The sequence below is a fragment of the Brassica napus genome, chromosome C4 (assembly GCF_020379485.1).
Source record: "Brassica napus cultivar Da-Ae chromosome C4, Da-Ae, whole genome shotgun sequence".
In the NCBI taxonomy this organism is placed as follows: Eukaryota; Viridiplantae; Streptophyta; class Magnoliopsida; order Brassicales; family Brassicaceae; genus Brassica; species Brassica napus.
This window is the reverse complement of record NC_063447.1, coordinates 62,440,562-62,464,352: the sequence shown is the minus strand read 5'-3', so window position 1 is coordinate 62,464,352 and position 23,791 is coordinate 62,440,562. Positions and strand designations below refer to the sequence as shown.

Genomic DNA, 23,791 nt, shown 5'->3' with positions numbered 1-23,791 from the left:
ATATATTATTTAGTTTGAATATTTATTAAATAAAAATTCATATGCGTTATATTTTATGATCATTTGTAACTTATTATAACAAAAAAATAATCTATTGATCACAAAATTTTCAGAGTGAGAATCTTCAAATTTCTAATAATATATAGACGTTTTGAAAAATTCAAAATATAACATATAAGAAAAAATATAAATGTTTTTATTATATATTTAATGTGATTTTTAAAATATCTTTTAATACTATAAAATTTAAAAAAGAACTAAGATACCAAAATTGTTATCAAATATTTATTATTCATAATAATTAATTTTCATATATACGTTAATCATATTAGGTAATTTCATAGCTTCTAATTAAGAAAAGTGCAAAAACAATATTTGGTAGATTATTTATCAATTCGAATATTCGATAGTTAGTTTAATAAAAAATATAATGTAAGTTAAGATGGACCAACCTATTTTTTTAAGAATAGTATATTTTATATAGTCATTTATTAAATGAGAATTTATAATCATACACTTCTATGATCATTTAAATCGTTTTATAACTGAATATTTAAATAATCGATAACAAAATTTTCAATATGAAATCTTTAATAAGTTTATAATTTATAAATGTTTTTGAAAATTCATTGAAAGTTTAATATTAAAATATTTATGTAATCTTATGGTATATAGTTTAATCTATATATATATATATGTTTTATTATTAAATGATATTTTTTACTCATATGGTTTTAAAATCATGTGTATCTTCTTATAATATTAAATAAAAGTTCATATTAATACAATTTTATGATCATTTGTAACTTATTTTGACAAAAAAAATAATCTATTGATCACAAAATTTTAAGAGTGGTGATCTTCAAATTTCTAATAATTTATAGACATTTTGAAAAATTCAAAATATAACATATAAAAAAAATATAAATGTTTTTTATTATATATTTAATGTGATTTTTAATATCTTTTAATAATATAAAATTTTTAAAAAGAACTAAGATACAAAAATTGTTATCAAATATTTATTATTCATAATAATTAATTTTCACATATATGTTAATCATATTAGGTAATTTCGTATCTTTTATTTAAGGAAAGTGCAAAACATTTTTTGGTATGTTATTTATCAATTCGATAGTTAGTTTAATAAAAAATGTAATATAAGTTAAGATGGACCAACCTATTTTTCTAAGAATAGTATATTTTATATAGTTATTTATTAAATAAGAATTTATAATCATACGGTTCTATGATCATTCATATCATTTTATAACAAAATATTTAAATCATCGATAACAAAATTTTCAATCTGAAATCTTTAATAACTTTATAATTTATAAATGTTCTTGAAAATTCATTGAAACTTTTAATATTAAAATATTTATGTAATCCTATGGTATATAGTGTTTAATCTATATATATATATATATATATATATATATATTTATTTTATTATTAAATGATATTTTTTACTCACATGGTTTTAAAATCATGTGTATCTTCTTATAATAAAAATGTTAAACCATTGATCATTAATTTTTAACATAATAATTTTAATAGTTTTAGTCATTTATTTTCGTTTATAAAAATTCAAAATATAACATATACGAAAAAATCTAAATTTTACTTTTATAGCTAATTTGATTATTTAATTTATTTTAATAATATAAAATTAAACAAAAAATGATGGAGGAGATATAAATTGTTATCAAATCTTTATTATTAAAATCATTAATTGTCATATATATATATTAGTCATTTATGGTAATTCTGTAGGTTTGATTTAAGAAAAAAAAATAACATATCATATCATTATATCATATAGTTTGACCAACTTATGTATCTAACAACATATAAAAATCGAATGTGGACCTACTTATTTTTCAATTGAATGTAATTGACTACCTAATTGAGTGCCACCTATGCATTGGGGCCTATTTTAATTAATACAAAATTGAGGTTACATCTTTTCAAATGTTCCTCAATTAATATATATGGGATATCTATCTATATGCCAGTTGTAGGTATCGTGGGCTTCTAAGTTCACTTAAGAGGACCCCAACAAAATTTAAACTGCCAAGAGATAATGGGCCTCTAGCATCTATGATGGACTTTCTAAAACAAGAAAGACATTTTTTTGTCAACTAAACAAGAAAGACGTAATACTCTCTTTTTCTTCGCTTATTTTTATGCGCCGTTTTTATATTTTTTAAAGATAAAAAGATTACAAGAAAGACGTAATACTAGAGACTAGAGTAAGAGAAGCATTATTTCGGGGTCGAACTAAGAACATGTTTATCAGCATATGTTACTAGGTCCTATTTCTATCTTTCTTTCTCATTCAACTGTAGCGACTTGATTTTGATTTTTCTCAATGTTGATCGAAGAAGAATATTTATATTTTGTTTATTTTTAATCATTGCTTTTGATGTCCTGTAATAATTATTCATGGATGGGGATGATAGTTTTGATTTATGATTTGGGCTTCAAATCGAATTTGGGTTACTCAATGTACGGTCATGTGGAGACATTAGCTGAATAGATAAGGAAGGGAGTTGCTTCTGTTGAAGGCCTTTGAAGCCAAGCTATGGCAGGTGAGACCATTGCCATTTCCAAGTTTCTTGATTTTTTGATTTGTTGAAAAGTCTTTCTAACATCACCTTCAAGCATTGTTAAGACCATTGCCATTTCCAAGTTTCTTGATTTTTTGGATTCTTGACTCATGTCTTTCCCTTTAGCTTACCAAGTTTAGATTCTAGTCCAGATAATAGTGTGCGTCTCTTTTGCAAGTGTCTCACTTCTTTAATATGTTTTATTTTCTTTCTTTATTGTGATATTTTGCGTGGGGTTTATCCGCATCTAACAGGAAAATACAGTAGCTGCAATGGGTTCTTTTAAAGCTCTCAGAAAACTCAGAAGGATTGTGGGACACATAGAGAGTACTAGTTGGGATCCTTTGACAATTATAAATGCTGAATATAATAGGTTTTAGTACCTCTATGTTGTGTAATGTTCAGAACTCCATCAAGAGGTTTTTATCTCAACTGAGTTTCCATAGTCAATGTATCAGACTTTCCGGTTCAAGTGACGTGCTGTGATGAAACTAATATTATATGTTGTGATTTCTGGTCTAAGGCATTACTTCGGTTCCGAACCTGTTGGTATTCAAAAAAAATTATTTGTTGATAACTCTTTGTTGTTGTTTTACCTTGCAGGCTTGGGAGAATCATGAGAAGTGAAAGGCCGAGATGGAGATGAAAAATGGAGGTATGATTCTCAATCAAAATACTTTGTGAGTTTTGGTGTTGGTTTGGATTGAATATTTAATCGAATAGATTCTTTGAAAATTAATAAATATCTTCAAATTGTTTTGAAGTTTGAATTGAAAGTGTGATCTTGTGTGGATAACACCTCTATTTTTACTCTTGTAGTTAACGACTTTACTCTAGTTTGAAAGCATTTCTAATGATTGTTCATTTATTTTGAAATCTATGTTTAAAATGTAATGTTTAACTTTGTTTTAAAAAAAAAATATATATCTTCAAAAAATTTATGTTTAATAATTTTTTTTCTATGAACCCCAAGTTAAGACACTATCAATAAACCATTAAAATTAAGGGTATCTTAACCAAAACTCTTAACTTCATTTTAATACTTAAAAAATCACTAAAACCCCCTAAATGAGTTTTACTAATAAACATGCTCTAATATTCAAAATTTGGTTTCGGTGGTGGAAATAGATTGAACTAATACAAGAGAACAAATTAACATGACTAAAAACCATCTGCTAAAGCAGGTGAAGGTCTTTGATCCGAGAAAGTCTGCACTAAAAACCATCTCACACGTCACAATCTTTGGTTAGCTTCCATGACTAATACAATTAAGTAATTAACAGTTTCTATAGATAATATACTTACTACTTTAGATAGTTATGGCAAATTAAGAAATTAATTAAATGTTACAGATACAATGAATGTACTTGTCTTTCCACGAAGGAAGGGAACCAAACAAGAAAAAGAAAATTTCAATACGTATAAATTCGTTCACGTCCTATCACTCATTAGCTTCATTAACTATTGCTCCTTTATATTGTTATCTTCCTAATTTTTTTTTAAAGCTGTAATACTCCTTCCGTTTCATATTAAATGTCGTTTTAGAGAATTTTTTTCGTTACAAAATAATTATCATTTTCGATTTTCAATGCAAAATTTATTAAGTTTATGCAAAATTTATTTTTCTATTAGTTGAAATATGGTTAGGTGTATAGGTAATAGTGTTTTTTATAGGAAATGTACAAAATTAATTGTTTCCTTAATCTGTGTGCCGAAACTTAAAATAACACTTATAGTGAAACAGAGAGAGTAATATACTAATATCTAACATATTAAACCTATATTTATTGTAAAAAGTAACTTTGAAAACAGATTTGCTTGTTTAGTTAAACGATATCTAATGGTACATAATTTTTTTTCTTCTATATTTCGCTTTTAGATAGAGTAACTCTATTTTAAAGTTAGAATTACTTTATTTTAGAATTAAATATAGAAAAAAAAAATTGTATACCATTGGAGATACTTTTAAAGTCAGAGCCGTTTTATTTTCCAACATCACTTAGAGCATGTTTATTGTAGGTCTCTTAGGTTGGGTCTCTTTGCGTAATATAAGTTACAGTCTCTTAACTTTTAACTAAAAAAGCTAAGAGACGTCTCTTAAATAAGAGATTTAAGAGACGTCTCTTAGCTTTTTTAGTTAAAAGTTAAGAGACAATCTTATATTACGCTAAGAAATCCAACTTAAGAAACATGCAATAAACATGTTCTTAGTATTAGTAAGTAAGTAGTAGTGGTTGAAGAAGTAGGGTACGTACGATTGTTGGCCGCTTAAATTGTTCGATAATTATTTCATTTTTGAGACCATCTCTAATGGTGCTCTATAATTTCTTCTATAATTTTCATTAAAATAGAGTAATTTTATTATAAAGTTGGTTTTGCTCCAATGGTTAACTCTATAATAGAGTGAAATATATATAAAGTAAAATATAGAGTAATGTTGTTTTTTATTCTATATTTGGAGTAGAAAAATAATATTCTTCTATATTCTATTATATTATAGAGTTAATTTTTGGAGCAAAGTTAATTGTATAATAGAGTCACTTTATTTTAGTGGGAATTATAGAGGAAATTATAAAGCATCATTGGAGATGCGCCGATGAATGATGATAACATCATAAAACAAGTGATCAGTTTGGCCAAAGCAATTAGATATTTATTTTCATCCATTTATTCTATAAAATATTATCAGGAAAAGATAAGCTTTTTTTTAAAGACGGTGCGAAATGTCTCTTCCTCATTGGCACCACGTTGGCACATGTATCAGTATCGACACCATCAAATATTCAGGTTACATAATCGAGTTAAATAGTCGTTTCTCGCAATAAAATTTGTTAATCTTGCAGGGAAAAGGTCGAATGTTGTTTTATAATATTATTGTCCATTGGGGGAAATACATGATTTAATTTTACTGTTCATTCCAGAATTATTTTTTCAAAAATATTCGTTTGCTTGCTATTAGTAGCTAGAGACATAAATGACAAATTAAAAAAATGTACAATCAAATTCATGAAAAGTATATAACGACACTAAATATCCTCGATCGTAATTTATAACAAAGACATGAGTAAGAGATTAACATTAACGTCCTTTAATGTTCAACAAAAAATATTTAAAATAAATATGTGTTAATGTTTAGTTTGTAGTAGTTACTCAAGATGACATGTTTAATTAATGATAAACTGTACATCACACTAAGAAATACACTTCCATAATTATGCAAGGTTTTCCGAAAACATTTAGATCTTAATTGTAAGATAGACTTCAAGAATCAGAGACGTATAAATGACGTTAAGTTCAAAAAAAAAAAAAGATTAAATGACGTTAACTGTTAAACATAGTTTATGTGGAGGTAATATTATAATCTTTCTATAAACTAAGATAGGTTAAAAGTCTTGCAAAGACTACTAGGATAGTAGGTAGGATGTATGTCAAAAATATAGCTAGTAATCGATGGACCATAGTTTTTTTTATTGATTATAGTTGTTTCACAGAACCATTACTTTACCGTGACTTTCGTTGTTGAGCAAAACTTTAGCGGTACAAAACGTTTATTCCATTGGGAAACAAGCTATTTTCACTCGTTGCATGCATACATAGGGTAGATTTTCTTTTTCTTTGTTGCTAAAGAAACAAAGGGTATATCTTGCGTTCAAATAAAAACAAAACACTTAGCAAACGTGACACCAATACTGATAAATGATAATCCAACCCTAGAAATCTTGATTGATTGTAAACATATAAGCAGAAGTAAAATTACACGCGGCAAGTCGAGGAGCTTGCAGATATAAACAAGACAATGAACCGTCTTTTCCGAAATTAAATACACTGAATTTTCTTTTTGAAGCATTTGTCTTCTCCTACGGCTACGGCTCTTATAAGAAAATAGACATGCGATATTTAAGTTAACCGCGACACGTCTGTCCTTTTGCGGGACAAAAATAGTCAGGCACCACCATAAATCAACAGCACGTCATCTCTCTGTCAACTTTGATGTCCCAAAGCAAAGATCTCTCATTTTCTGATTACAACTAGTTGGCTAGTTTTCAGTGGCCGAACCTGATGGTTTTGATCGCAACTTCTCAAAATTTTCAATATAATTTACATGTTTTCTTAGATATAGAGAGAAATTTCAATTGAAATGACATTAATTCTTTATTTTATTTTTACTATGTCAAATATTTTTCCTTTCTTCCAAGGATCAGATTTATGTATTAAATAAAACTAGGGTTTGTAAATGTCACGCCTAGATGGCCCAATTTAATTGGTTGTTTGTATTAATCAGGCAAAATAATCTCCGACAAGCAAGGGGTACGTAAACCGTAAACTAATCACAAAAGCAAGAATAAAAGCTGGTTTTCACATTACTAGTACTAATATTTGTTAAATTATTATCGTTGTCGTTACCGTGAAGAAACAAAGTCTATGATCTTGTTTCCTGTTTGAAATAAACATAAAAGTCTGGTCTTCTATTAATTTCTGTATGACGAGCATAATTTCTTTTTTATTTTTGGAGAAAAGGTAAAACATAACAACAAATATTTTGAAATCTTGATTCCTGAAGAATTATTAAAACGCTTTTTTGTTAAAACACATATCACTCCATTTGGTGAAAAACTTCACAAATGATTTTCCCAAGAAAAACTTCACCACAACTGACTTGCACGGGAGTTTTTACGTGTGCGGTAATGGGCAACCTCGATCGCTTTTTTAGAGAAAATTTTGCTTCACTATACAAAGAGGCGTTATAAACGTAAAACCAATTATTTTCCCAAGAAGAAAAAGAGCCGTTGCAAATTCTATCACCCAAGAAGATAATTTTGGAAAAACAAATTTAGAAGTAATATTATAAGAAAGCTTCATAAAATAAGAGTTATCGAAAGATATAAGAAAATAATAAGGTAGAAATTCTTGATCGGAGTTAGATGATAAGTTTGCGTTGAAATGAAACTCGACTTAACCAGTGACAACGACGACTCTATAAGCAGCCAAAATCCGCCCCTATTGTTACCTGTCGACACACAAATCGTTTAGCTAAAAAAGAATATAAAACTTACAAAAGTAACCTAAAGTTTAGATCTTATTATATACAAATGACCCCTAAATCGAAATTCGAAAAACTAATAATATCATCAAATTTTAACATAAAAATCTCAGCTTCTACGCATATATATATATGTAGAGAGAGAGAGAGAGAGAGAGAGAGAGAGAGAGAACCAGCAACACAAAAACAGAGATTCCAAAAAAAAAGATACAACAAAAATCATAAATCATCTTAGGGATGATGTCAGCAGATCCTTTCATGACCATGAAGAAGATAAAGAAGAGCAGTCACAACGAGAAAAATCAGAGAAGGTTTAGCGAGGAGCAGATCAAATCACTGGAGATGATGTTCGAGTCTGAGACGAGGCTGGAGCCAAGGAAGAAGGTTCAGTTAGCGAGAGAGCTTAGCTTGCAGCCTAGGCAAGTGGCTATATGGTTTCAGAACAAGAGAGCTCGTTGGAAATCTAAGCAGCTAGAGACAGAGTTCAACATTCTCAGACAAAACTACAACGACTTGGCTTCTCAGTTCGAGTCACTCAAGAAAGAAAATCAAGGTTTAGTCTCTGAGGTAATATTATCTCAAGTTCTTAACATGATTAATGGTTATATACATACCGTGGTTAGGAGCTAGTATAAAGCTCTGTTTTAATGGTTATGTTATTTATAAGCTGTTGTTGTAACTTTTATGCAGTTGGATAGACTAAACGAGGCTATGCAGAAAAAAAGAGTCGAGGGAAGAGAGTGTTGTGGTGATCAAACGGTGGTAGCTCTAAGCAGCACGGATCATGAATCAGAAAAGGAAGAGAACACGAATCCCGAACCGGAGGAGGTTAGGCCAGATATGGAGGTGTATGAGAAGGGTCATCATGATGATTATGGGTACAATAGCCACATCAAGAGAGAGTATTTTGGTGGGTTTGAAGAAGAAGCAGATCATTTGATGAACATTGTGGAACCAGCTGATAGTTGCTTGACATCATCTGTTGGCTGGAGAGGTTTCAAAACAAATACTAATATCTTGGACCAATCTAGCAGCAATTACCCATGGTGGCATTTTTGGTCATCAACTATATAAGCTCTAAATAAACATATAAGATGAAGAGAAAACTACGTATCTTTAGTTTTTATATTGCATATCAAAAGCTATAAGTCTGCATCACGTGATATAGAGGTGTTTGGTCCAGCAAATGACTCGTCGATGGCGAGAATTTTGGCAGGATTTTGAGCTCAAATCTCATGGTTTTGTCTGTATAAATTGTGTTAGAAAGAGTAGGTATTTTCTCAGTTGGTCTTTATTATTCTGTTATAAGTAATAAGTACTCGTCATGCTTTGTAGCTAAGTAGTTAGTATAAGACTTGATTTGGATGAATAAAAGAATCAAAGGCAGAGAATCATCTATGTTATATATAGTTTGTGCATCATTATGTATAAGATCAACACAAGATGAAGTTGGTTCTATTGACAACTTTGGTATTAGGAACACGAGAAGAATCATGAAAGCCAATTAACATCAGCTTCTTAATTCATACATGTTTAAGGACATAATCCAATTTTTTGTAATAAAACTGAATCACAGGTACCAGAAATCAAGATATTAAAGTTTGTGAAAAGTCAGACATGTAGGCTCGATACATAGAAGCCCATCTATAAATAGAATTTGGTTTTAAAAAAAGCCCAGAGGATCTGTAGCAATGAAACGACGTCGTACCAACAGTTGATAAAAATGAGGCACCCAAAATTTCAAAAGAATATCTTAAAGTTCATAGCAGAAAAAAGCTTATTTGAAACCAAAGATTTTTTCAATGAGTCAATTGTATACGTCCTTTACAAAAGTTTGTACAGTCACAATGTTATAAAATTTTAGGATTATTTATGGCTTTAAATCTTTTGATCACATAAATGTAAGAAAAATGAAAACAAAATCAGTTGATCTAAGTTCACCAATTATAAAACTAATCAGACATTCTTTATCATCTGGGATTCGAGTTGCCAACACACTTGCTTCTGCTTCCTCTTCTTCAAATCTCTGTTTCTTCATGTGAAATTGTTGTTCTTAAAGGAATGGTGAATCACACTTTAAACTCCAACCGTCTTTTTCTCCTCTAAAAGAATCATTGAAAATAAACAGAGATAATATACATGGTTTAATCATAGCTAGCGAGTTACAAAAACTAACCCCTATAAACTAAAGCCAGCAGGAAACATGACCTTCTTCTGATCGTAGCAAAAAGCTCGTTACTGAATAAGGTTCGCCAGACCTCAGGCTGCAACTTCAGCTACTTCCAAGTGTTTAAATCTAACTGAGTATCCAGTCCCATGAATGAAGAGTAGATGACTGGTAAAGAAATATGTATATGCAAACACATGTCACCTTAGACATAAAATTGGATCAATACCGTAGAATATCCAACATTGCATATTTTCAAGCCAAATGCAGGACTTCCGTACAGCAATCAACAATGTATTCTCCAGCTTCAGGTGGAGATGGCAAATTTGCTTTACAAAAAAACCCGGAATTTGAATACACACATACACACATACAATCATCAAACATCAACATAAATAAAACATGTGTCCTTGAGCTGAATGAACATTTTAACTCCAAATATAGGCTGATTAAAGAAGAATCAAGCCTGAACTACATTCAAAAAATAAGATTTTTTGATTAAAAACAGAGACGCCTTAAACATGAGATAGATAATGAAGCTTGGTTCTTCGTCCCGTGAATTTCTTTTTATTCTTTGTTCGGAGGTCTCCACTCCATACCCGTATCGTTTCCATCCTCAAACTGATATACCTGAGAGATAATGGTAAGAGTACTGATATAACTCAAAGAAACAAACAAAATCATAATTATCCAAATATAGGGTGATGAAAGAAGAATCAAACAGATATATCTACAATCATAGAGAGCACCCACCATACCACTTTCTAGATCTTCCTCTGACCTGCTTAAACCTTAAACTTGCCGTAGCCTAGAATTGATTGGAACCATAAACCCACAGTAGCCTAGATCTGATTGACTTGTTGATTAATGGTGAGGATTATCAATTTCGATCTAGGAGTCGAGCAACAAATCGTTTTTCTTCAATTGTCTGAGTAATCTTAGTTATTCAGTTAAATAGATTTGTGAGTGGAACTGAAGAGTGAGATTGACTGTTCAGTTCTGTCAAAAAAAGCGAATGAAGATGGCATAGAAAGTAAAATAAATAGACATTACGTTTCAAGTTGAAGAAAAAATGTCAATCGACGAGATTCAACGATTGGTTGATACGGCCTTTTTTAGTAACAAAAAAGCAAGGTATAAACTTAGGAGAAATCACGTGTCACTAAAAGCTCCCTTCTCCTTGAGGACGTAGAAAGTTAAGGTGAGAGAAAACTCTGGTTTATTATTATTGATATTATTTCGTGGGTGGCACTAGCATAGAGATCTAAAGTGTGACAAAGTTGAACCAAGTTGCTAGATTCTCCTAAAATGATTTTTATTTTAAAAATTGTATACTTGAATTTCCATGAAAGAAAAACAGGCCGCACCGTATCTTGCTTACCCTCTTTTTCCCCTTGATAGATCTTAACTTTAATTTAGTATATTTCGAATACTGGGAGCATAGAGAAATGCAAAAAGTCAAACCCTAATCAATTGTACCGAGAGGTTGCCCATTGGCGATAGATATCTTTAAAATATAAAAGGGAAGAGAACATGAAATCTTTGAAGAAAGTAAATAAATTATTTTGGTGAACATGAAACTATAGCATATGCATTGTTAAGTTTTTTTTAAGCGATCATCATAACTTAATTTTTTTGTTCGAGATCGTTACTTTTGAAAAATAGAATAGTTGTACATTAATAGGTGGTTATAATTATTATAATTTCAATATAATATTAGTAAGCCAAAGTATATCATTATATTTTGCTGACAAAATAAAAAGTATATCGTAGTAGTGTCGACAAAGTTATAATGTGACCTCTATACATATCCGGACATAGTTTAGTGTAGATTTCCATAACATTCTCTCGGGAAAGAAAGAAAGAAAAAATAATGAAAATTGAAGGAAGAATTTGCAAATATTTATATTATTTCAAACCAAAATTTTCAAAATAGTTTTGTTGTCATCTTTAATACTATTAAAACATTTAAATACATATAAAATGTAAAATATAATGGAGTATAAGTTAAACACGTCTACTATTTTGTGTCAGTACAATAGAACATATAATTTGTATCTTTAACTTGTGTGAATTTGCTCAAAAAAAAAAACTTGTGTGAAATCCTAACAAAAAAGGCTTGAGTGAAGTATGTCCAAAATGATATTTGTGATTATATTAAAGGAGAGGGCTCTAGATGTCAAAAAAAGAGAGGATAGGGTTCTACTTGATAAGAATGACTTTTTGAAAATCGACCATTAATGTTTAAATTTCATCATTGCTTGACTATAGTTGGCACTGTTGGATATATCAAGTACTATAAGTGTACAGAGATACCTTTTGGCTATAGAATATGTGTCTGGTATATAGTATAAGTGTTTTTAAATACCTAGTGTTTAAAAACCCGGCTATGCATTCGTCACGCGGTATATACACATTATATTTAGCGTCTAGCTGTATACACAGATAACTAAAACGGTAGATAGGTAAATATATAAAATATAGATAAAAAATTAATATATACAGTAATTTAGAAAATGAGCATAAAATATAATTTAATATATATATATATATATATATAATTTAAGTTATAAAAACATGTTTGAATATGTAAATATGATAAATTTATAAATTCAAAATTATTTTCAAATAACTAATCTAATAGCTATAATCATATGCATACATAAAATTAGTAACAGTTAATATAAAATAGTAATAGAATAATAATAATACTAATACTTTGGTTATTGAATATTAAAGCTTAAAAATTAATTTATATGTCATATAAGTTATAATGTCTGCCTAAATCTTATATGCGTTTGACTCGGGGACGGATCCACGTTAAGAATAGTGAGGTCACTTGACACCACAAAAATAATATAAATCAGATTTTGTAAGCATAAATACATTTAAACCGTATTTCAAAACACGGATTATACTCCTTCCGTTCCTAAGAGATTTATATATTAGAAAAAAATTGTTTCAAAAAGATACATTTTTTACATTTTCAATACATTAATTAATGAAAAAATGTACTTTTCAATAAATATAATTGTGTTTAATAAAATTTTATTGGTTAAAAGTTATTGAGAATAGTTAATTAAGAAAAATAATGTATTGGAAAATACAATTTATATGTTTTCTTAATAAATGTGAAAAAACTATAACATGGATTTTCTAGGAACGGAGTGGAGTAAATACTACTCCCTCCGTTTTTTAATATAAGTCGTTTTAGAGAAATTTTTATGTTCCGAATTATATGACGTTTTCGATTTTCTATGTAAAATATATTAACAGTTAATGTTATATGACTAATGATAATATACCTTCTATTTTATTATTTGTTGATTTGTGGTTAGGTAAATAATTAATGATGTTTTTGTTTAGAAAATGTAAGAAATTAATGATTTTTTTAATTTGTATGCACAATTATAAAACGTTTTATACGGAAGGAGTATTGTAATGTATGGTCATTAATTATTTGAAGTTAAGCTCGTTAACTACATTTTAGTTTGCCCAGTCTAGAAGCGGAATGTATTGATGACAAACCCCACTAATGTTTTCATGTTTTGTTGAATATCCGGTCAATACCCATAAATGTTGTGTTTGTGGATATTAGCAGAACGTTTGAAAACAATTACTAGGGCTGGGCAAATAAATCGAACCCGTAAACTCGAACCGAACCCGATCCGATAAAGTTGAATCGGAACTGATCCGAACCTAACATAAATACCGAATGGATCTTGTTTTATGGTATTTCGGGTTATGGGTATTATCCGAACCGAATCCGAATCTAAATGGATACCCGATAGAACCCGAAACATTCAAAATTCCCAAAAGAATTTGTACCAAACATGATCTCAATTCCTAATATGTATTCCAAATATATTGAACATCTAAAATAATTATCTATTATATGAAGATTGATGGTTGAAGGTGGCGGTTGAAGGTTGAAGTTTTTAAATTTTGGTTTTGTTTTCATTGAATAATGTTTTTCATTTCATGAGAACTTGGTTTTCGTTTTATGTTTTTATTTATTTGGTTTTTTTTCGATCAATAACTTTGTTTACATTTCACTTGATTTTGAATGATCACATTTGATGTTTTTTTTTGAACTGATTTTATTTATGTTTTGGTTACAGAATAGGTACAAATCAAGTATTTTAAAACCAAAGAACCGAGTTTACTTATTTTTTAGTTACAAAATAGATATAAATCATGTGCATTTAAATTGAAGAACCGATTGGGACCCGAATCTGAAAGTACATTGGGTTGTACCGATTCTTTGAAGATTTACTAACCCCGACCCGAACCCGATAGAACCCGAACCGGTCCTGAACCGAATTTTTATATAACCCGAATGGAGCTGATTTTGATAAACCCGAAAAACCGAAACCCGATTGGACTAAACCGAAACCCGATTGGGACCCCGAATGCCCATGCCTAACAATTACGCAAACATTTTCTACCATTTCAGTTCAATACACATGCATTTATTACATTAAAAATTTGCATATAACTGGAAATAATCTGCTGTTATACTTCTATAGTTACATGTATTAAAATTTTTGTTATGATGACCTAACTGTGTAGAAGTAGCTCTACAATTTTATTATGAAACATAGTCAAATGTTGTAATATGTTGCTATACCTTTTTTTTTGTTGCTATACTTCTTTTACATGTATCATCTAAATGTTTATTATGATGACCAAATTGTGAATAAATAGCTCTAAGTTGGGGGGAAGTTGCAATCCTTGTCAGACTATTTAATGACCAAGTCTCATCTTTGGACTGATCCTCGCTGGTTTTAGACCAAAAACGAAACAAAACAAAACATATACATAACTAACCATGACAGAACAAGATAAAGCATTAGTGGATGTTAGATCAACGGCCAGGCAGTTCTAATCAGAAACACACGAGAGATCTCTGATCGTTGTCGACAAGCACTTAGCAAACGATGTATATGAGAATATGATATTTTGTGTGCTCACCGAATCATGTAGGACCTTAAATAACCATTGTGACATTTGGTTTATCTTCTTTAAGCTTGATTAGGTTAGGCGGTCGGTCCTATGGTCCTATGGTCATTTCTCAACCATTTTTCCACTGAGGCCTGCAAGTGTGCATATGTCAATTATACCACGCTCACAAACTTGACACGATCACGCAATTCCTCCCTCGAACCTCACACACGTGACGTAACCAGAAAGCGAATGATTGTGATGATAAGTCGAATCTGTAAACAAAATCAACGGCTGAAAACAAAACGCTGTCGTCACTTGGGTACCCAAGACCGCATCATAGCGAACGACAAAGATCCACATAAATTTCATATACGCTATTAAAATTAGCCATTATGAGTTGTCACGAACTTTTTTTAATGTTCAATTCCGTTTGATTGCTTGTTAACAAATATATGTTGTAATGTACGATCTAACACATAAATATTTCCTGTGGAATCTTTATATAGATATAAGAATATTCTAGTTTTAAACACCACGTTTTAGCGGCAGATGAATTATAAACTGATAGCAACAATCATGTGGCTAACAGGATTATTAGTTATCAAAGGTCAACTAATATCTGAGTCATTTCACAGAAGAAATTTTGTGATAAAATTTAGAAACGTATGGTGGTAAATATTTATATATAAATGTATAATATAAAACTAGTAATTTTACTCTGTACTAAATCGTATAGCTGTCAAAGCGTCATCTAGCAAATATAGGGAGGTTAGTAAATTAATATAAGTTTGACTCGTGGATAAGTAGTACCAAGTACAAAAGGACACGCTATCTTGATATTACCTGTTTACAGTTGAGTTTACTTTTAACTTTTCCAAATCACGTTAGTTAATGACAAGTTTGTCTTGTTAAATTAGAAAAATGAAGCGCGCAGCTGTGGACAACCCCTATTGGAGAACTCATTGATCGTTCCCACGTCCATGGTTGAAAAACGTATTGAGAGTTGGAAAGTGTCAAGCCGTTATAAGTTTTATAGTCCTTTTGTAACATTTTTTAGCAAAAGAAAGGTTATGTAGTCCTGAATCAAGACTGATTAATCAAGAACTCGTCAGATATTAAAATACTCAAATCTGACGGTTACAATATACAGCACACACAATCATTTTGTATCGGTTACAGGTCAAATTGAATTGTAGAATTATTTATATTGGTTGAGATAAACCTAGGTTTTTAAAACCAAATCTAGGCAATTAAACCATTTTCTTATTCGGTAAAACTAGTTATTACCTAGCTTCCCGTGTCCAGTACACTACTGACTTCAGTTTTAGATTTTACTGCAAAGATACCGAACATGGGTTCCACAAAATGTGACATCACTCGAAGTAGCATCGATCCCATGGGGTTGGAGAGTTAAGACTCACGCGCCAACATATGACGGCGCTGAGCCGTTAAAACTCATTTTCTTATTTGTCAACGTACCGTATGAAGTATGAACAATATCATCAATTACAGTTAATATGTAGGATACTTTTCTTTGTTTAGACAGAATATATACATAAATAGGGTAGTTATTTATTTATATATGTGTATTAGTGTATATATATAAGTATATTGAAAGAAAAAGTTGATTTTTTCTTTTGTCATCTATGATTTTCATTTAACTTAAATTGAAGTTCTTACAATATAAGCTCACAGTTTCTTTCCACCTTGAACAAAAAACTAGATTAAACAACAACAACAATAAAACTTCCTTCCTCCTTGTGCTCCAACAGCTAGACTTCTCAAAAAACGACAATATCTTCGCATCAAGTCTCCAACAACAAAGAAGAGGGTTAATTAGGTTTTCTCACCATCAAAGAGATCACTTAACCAACTTGGCCCTCCATAAGCTACATATGACTGCAGCCTATTAGAAGTAGTGACACTTTAGACAATGAGAAACGCCCCTCTATTTGTTATCTTCTCCTCTTTAACCATTCGCCACCATTCTATCTTGGCCAAATACCTTAAAATTTCAGAACTCATGAATCTGAAAGAAGGCCATGCCTTTGGTCTCAGTACCATACCTACTAGATCTTCATCCTGAAACGCAAAGATCACTATGTTTCTTATGTAATGTTCCATGCTCTGAATCACCCTCACAACCGCTACCAATTTGAAATCCATTTCCTCTGCAAAGCCCAGAAAAGCACGTCTGACATGTATTAATGTTTCACCATTATGATCCCTTAGAACCCAAGACGCACCCCCCATCTTTTTTCCTCTGGAGAAGCTCAAACTGATATTGCACTTGATCCATATCGCCGGTGGTTTCACCCATTTATTGGCTAGTTTTGCTTGCTCCCTACGATTCTCCAGCTCATTCTCCTTCTCTTGTTGGTCTGCCAAAAACCACAGCTCTGTTTCTTCTTGAATCTTCACTATAGTATCTGTTGGAAAGAAGATTTTGCCATCAAACATTAAGCAATTCCTGTTTTTCCATAAGAACCATATAATCAAAGAAAAAGTTGATATGAAAGAAGAAAAAGTATATGTAAATAAGCAGCTATATAATTGATTGGGATAAGTCAAGTCAACTGGACTACAAATTAACAGATATAATGAATTTCATTAATACAAGCAGACTCCATGATTTACGTTTTATTCAATGGTTGCCATGATAATTAAAATAAATGAAAACAAAAATCTGCACGGTTGCGCGGATCGATATCTAGTTTAAACATTACATTCAAAGTAGTCTTGCTTTTATAAAAAACAATTTCTGTTTGATGTTTTATTTATCAGACAGATCAACGAACAAGAAGACTCTGTAATCATCTTTATCTTGTGGCTGAAAGGTCTTGCTTTTTTATTCCTTTAAAAAAAATATTGGAATAAAATCGACAAGCACTTTCAAGTTTTCAATTATAAGATATTCATACAGAAGAGATTCACAATCAACGTCGATCGAGTCTGTTGGAATCAAGCTCGGCAACTTTAACTATCTAGCTAAGTAATCGGGAATTACATATATTTTGTTCCATTGACGTATTTTACTCTATGTACACTCTTACATATTTTCTCCATTTCTTTACGTAAGATGTTTTAAATGATATTTTTGTTTCAGTTTGTATGATATTTGAAACTTTTTTTTGTAAAGTTATTAAAGTAATTGATTAAAATATTAAAATTTATTGTATAGCTTTTTTTGCTTATTTATTTAGAATAGCAATAATTAATTATTTTTGTTACTTCTAAAAAGTTTAGACTTTAGTATATAGAGCGTTTAACGTAAAACTAAATATTTTCGTAGGGGTTAACACATAGATGGTTAACACATAGATTTTGAGAAAAAATAAAAAAATATAACAATATTGCTTTAATGCATAGTTGCCTCATGTACTAATATATGATGATGGCCAAAGAGGTTTGAAACCTTTGTTGTCTCCATTCTCTAGAGAATAACGATTTTATAATGGTTAGTCCACTAATTTAGAGAGTATATGAAATTTTACTAAATTAATTTTTTTTTTAAAATTGAACGATACTCATGTACCATGAAAGAGAGTTTAACATGCATTAATACAAATCTAGAATGTGGTTAGAAATTTTAAAACAACACTAAAGATTGTAGAGTTCAGTATATAAAGCATTTACCAAAATTTAATATTTTTGTAGAGTTTAAACGCATAAATTTTGAGAAAATTTCGAAAAATATGACAATACTGTTTTAATGCATAGTTGCATCACACACTGATATATGATGATGTTGAAAGAGGTTTAAAGCTTTCGTTGTCCCTATTTTTCAAGAAAATAACGATTTTGTAGTGGTTATTCCACTGATTTAGATAGTATTAAGTAGTTTTACTAATTAATTAATAAAAAATTAGAACGATTCTCATTTACCATAAAAGAGAGTTTAACATACATTCATACAAATTTAAAATGTCGTTAGAAAATTTAGAACAACAATAAAAAGTATAAGTTTAAGTATATATAGCGTTTAATGTAAAACTCAATATTTTTGTAGGGGGTTAACACATAGATTTTGAGAAAAATTAAAAAAAAACAATATTGTTTTAATGCATAACAATATTTTCGTAGAGACACATAGATTTTGAAGATTTTGAGAAAATTCAAAAAATAAAACAATATTGTTTTAATGCATAGTTGCCTCAGTACTAATATATGATGATGGTCAAAGAGGTTTGAAACCTTTGTTGTCTCCATTTTTCCAGAGAATAGCGATTTTATAATGGTTAGTCAACTAATTTAGGGAGTATATGAAATTTTACAAAATTAATTTATAAAAAAAGAAACGATGCTCATGTACCATAAAAGAGAGTTTAGCATATATTAATACAAATCTAGAATGTGCTTAAAATTTTTAAAACAATACTAAAGATTATAAGCTTCAATATATAAAGCATTTACCAAAATTCAATACATAGATTTTGAAAAAATTTCAAAAAATATAACAATATTGTTTTAATGCATACTTGCATCCTACACTAACATATGATAATGTTGAAAGAGGTTTGGAGCCTTTGTTGTCTCTATTTTTCAAGAAAATAACGATTTTATAGTGGTTATTCCACCGATTTAGGGAGTATTATGAAGTTTTACTAAATTAATTGATAAAAAATTATAACGATTCTCGTATACCATGAAAGAGAGTTTAACATACATTAATACAAATGCAGAATGTGGTTAAAAAAAATTTTAAACAACACAAAAGAATTTAGATTTCAGTATATAGAGCGTTTAACGTAAAACTCAATATTTTCGTAGGGGTTAACACATAGATTTTGAGAAAAATTCAAAAAATATAACAATATTGCTTTAATGCATAATTGCCTCATGGACTAATATATGGTGATGGTCAAATAGGTTTGGAACCTTTGTTGTCTCCATTTCTCTAGAGAATAGCGATTTTATAATAGTTAATCCACTAATTTAGGGAGTATATGAAATTTTAGTAAATTAATTTTAAAAAACAATGGAACGATGGTCAAGTACCATGAAAAAGAGTTTAACATACATTAATACAAATTTAAAATGTGGTTAGAAGTTTTAAAATAACACTAAAGATTATAAGGTTCGGTATATAAAGCATTTACCAAAATTCAATATTTTTGTAGAGAATTAACACATAGGTTTTGAGAAAATTTCAAAAATATGAAAATATTGTTTTAATGCATAATTACCTCCTGTACTAATATATGATGATGGTCAAAGAAGTTTGGAACCTTTTTTGTCTCTATTTCTCCAGAGAATAGCGATTTTGTAGTGGTTATTCCACTGATTTAGGGAGTATTATGAAGTTTTAATAAATTAATTGATAAAACATTATAACGATTCCCATGTACCATGAAAGAGAGTTTAACATACATTAATACAAATGGAGAATGTGGTTAAGAAAATTTTAAACAACACTAAAAAGTTTAGGCTTCAGTATATAGAGCGTTTAACGTAAAACTAAATATTTTCGTACGGGTTAACACTTAGATTTTGAGAAAAAATCTAAAAATATAACAATGTTGCTTTAATGCATAGTTGTCTCATGTACTAATATATGATGATGATCAAAAAGGTTTAGAACCTTTGTTGTCTCCATTTCTCTAGAGAATATCGATTTTATAATGGTTAATCCACTAATTTACAGAGTATATGAAAGTTTATTGAATTAATTTAAAAAAACATTGAACGATGATCATGTACCATGAAAGAGAGTTTAGAATACATTAATACAGATCTAGAATGTGGTTAGAAATTTTAAAACAACACTAAAGATTATAGGGTTCAGTATATAAAACATTTACCAAAATTCAATATTTTTGTAGATGTTAACACTTAGATTTTGAGAAAATTTCAAAAAATGACAATATTGTTTTATTGTATAGTTGCATCCTGCAATAATATATGATGATGTTGAAAGAGGTTAGAGCCTTTGTTATCTCCGTTTTTGAAGAAAATAGTGATTTTGTAGTGGATATTCCACTGATTTAGATAGTATTATAAAGTTTTACTAATCAATTGATAAAAAATAAGAACGATTCTCATAAACCATAAAAGATAGTTTAACATACATTAATACAAATTTAGAATGTCGTTACAAAATTTAGAACAACAATAAAAAGTATAAGTTTCAGTATATAGAGCGTTTAACGTAAAACTCAAAATTTTCGTAGGGGTTAACACATAGATTTTGACAAATATTCAAAAAATATAACAATATTGTTTTATTGTATAGTTGCCTCGTGTACTAATATATGATGATGGCCAAAGAGGTTTGGAATTTTTGTTGTCTCCATTTCTCTAGAGAATAACGATTTTATAATGGTTAGTCCCCTAATTAAGGGACTATATGAAATTTTACTAAATTAATTTTTAAAAAATTGAACGATGCTCATGTACCATGATAGAGAGTTTAGCATACATTAATAGAAATGTACAATGTGGTTAGAAATTTTAAAACAACACTAAAGATTATAGGGTTCAGTATATAAAGCTTTTACCAAAATTCAATATTTTTGTAGAGGTTAACACATAGATTTTGAGAAAATTTTCAAAAGATATGACAGTATTGTTATAATGCATATTTTCATCCTGCACTAACATATGATGATGTCGAAAGAGGTTTGGAGTCTTTTTTGTCTCCGTTTTTTCAAGAAAATAGCGATTTTACCGATTTACGGAGTATGATGAAGTTTTACTAAATTAATTGATAACAAAATTAGAACGATTCCCATATATCGTGAAAGAGAGTTTAACATACATTAATACAAATGTAGAATGTGGTTAGAAATTTAAAACAACACTAAAAAGTTTAGGCTTGAGTATATAGAGCGTTTAACGTAAAACTCAATATTTTCGTAGGGGTTAACACATAGATTTTGAGAAATATTCAAAAATATAACAATATTGCTTTAATGTATAGTTGCCTCCTGTATTAATATATGATGATGTTCAAAGATGTTTGGAACCTTTGTTGTCTCTATTTCTCTCGAGAATAGCGATTTTAGAATGATTAGTCCTCTAATTTAGGGAGTATATGACGTTTTACTAAATTAATTTTAAAAACAATTGAACGATGCTTATGAACCTTGAAAAAGAGTTTATCTTACATTAATACAAATGTAGAAAGTGGTTATAAGTTTTAAAATAACACTAAAGATTATAGGCTTTAGTATATAAAGCACATAGATTATGAAAAAAATTCAAAAATTATGAAAAAAAAATTTAACGCATAGTTTCATCCTACACTGATATATGATCATGTTGAAAGAGGTTTAGTTCTTTATTGTCTCCGTTTTTGAAGAAAATGTTGATTTTGTAGTGGTTATTCCACCGATTAGATAGTATTATATATGAAGTTTTACTAATTAATTGATGAAAAATTAGAACGATTCTCATATACCATAAAATAGAGTTATAACATACATTAATACAAATTTAGAATGTCGTTATAAAATTTAGAACAACAATAAAATGTATAAGTTTCAGTATATAGAGCGTTTAATGTAAATCTAAGTTAACACATAGATTTTGAGAAAAATAAAAAAATATAACAATATTGTTTTAATGCATAGTTGCCTCCTGCACTAATATATGATGATGGTCAAAGAGGTTTGAAATCTTTGTTGTCTCCATTTCTCTAGAAAATAGCGATTTTATAACGGTTAATCCACTAATTTAGGGAGTATATGAAGTTTTACTAAATTAATTTAAAAAACAAATTGAACGATGCTCATGTACCATGAAAGAGAGTTTAGCATACATTAACACAAAATTAGAATGTGGTTAGAAATTAAAAAAAAAATACTAAAGATTATAGGCTTCAGTATATAAAGCATTTACCAAAATCCAATGTTTTTGTTGGGGTTAACACATAGATTTTGTGACAATTTCAAAAAATATGACAATATTGTTTTACTACATACATGCATCCTGCACTAACATAAGATGACGTTGAAAGAGGTTTGGAGCTTTTTATGTCTCTATTTTTCAATAAAATAGTGATTTTATAGTGGTTATTCCACCGATTTAGGGAGTATTATGAAGTTTTACTTAAATAATTGATAAAAAATTATAACGATTCTCATATACCATGAGAGAGAGTTTAACATACATTAATACAAATGCAGAATGTGGTTAAGAAATTTTAAAACAACACTTAAAAGTTCAGGCTTCAGTATATAGAGTGTTTAACGTAAAACTCATTATTTTCGTAGGGGTTAACACATAGATTTTTAGAAAAAAAACAGAAAATATAACAATATTGCTTTAATGCATAGTTGCCTCCTATACTAATATATGGTGACAGTCAAACAGGTTTGGAACCTTTGTTGTCTCCATTTCTCTAGAGATTAGTGATTCTATAATGATTAGTCTACTATTTTAGGGACTATATGAAGTTTTACTAAATTAATTTATAAAAAAATAAACGATGCTCGTGTACCATGAAAGAGAGTTTAGTATACATTAATAAAAATCTAGAATGTGGTTAGAAATTTTAAAACAACACTAAAGATTATAGGGTTCAGTATATAAAGCATTTACCAAAATTTAATATTTTTGTAGAGTTTAACACATAGATTTTGGGTAATATTCAAAAAATATATCAATATTGCTTTAATGTATAGTGCCTCTCGTACTAATATATAATAATGTTGAAAGAGGTTTAAAGTCTTTGTTGTCTCTGTTTTTGAAGAAAATAGCGATTTTGTAGTGGTTATTCCACCGATTTAGATAGTATTATGAAGTTTTACTAATTAATTGATAAAAAATTAGAACGATTTCCATATACTTTAAACGAGAGTTTAACATACATTAATACAAATTTAGAACGTCGTTACAAAATTTATAACAACCATAAAAAGTATAAGTTTCAGTATATATAGCGTTTAACGTAAAACTCAATATTTTCGTAGTGGTTAACACATAGATTTTGAGAAAAAAATAAAAAATTATAACAATATTGTTTTAATGCATAGTTGTCTCATGTACTAATACATGATGATGGTCAAAGAGGTTTGGAACCTT

General features: G+C 29.2%; 1 protein-coding gene across 1 annotated transcript; it reads left to right on the top strand.

Annotated features, from left to right (window-relative positions):
• The first annotated feature begins 7,777 nt into the window (after positions 1–7,777).
• Positions 7,778–9,058, top strand: LOC106420597 (homeobox-leucine zipper protein ATHB-7). Its single transcript, XM_013861456.3, has 2 exons — positions 7,778–8,220; positions 8,344–9,058. Exons 1-2 carry the CDS (start codon positions 7,891–7,893, stop codon positions 8,725–8,727), a joined length of 714 nt encoding a protein of 237 aa, XP_013716910.1. The 5' UTR covers positions 7,778–7,890; the 3' UTR covers positions 8,728–9,058.
• Positions 9,059–23,791: the final 14,733 nt, after the last annotated feature.

Excerpts from the sequence above, each read along its gene's own strand:
- LOC106420597 (XM_013861456.3), top strand. The coding sequence starts at position 7,891 with ATGATGTCAGCAGATCCTTTCATGACCATGAAGAAGATAAAGAAGAGC. Across the intron at positions 8,221-8,343 it reads ATCAAGGTTTAGTCTCTGAG|TTGGATAGACTAAACGAGGC; the intron begins GTAATATTATCT and ends ACTTTTATGCAG.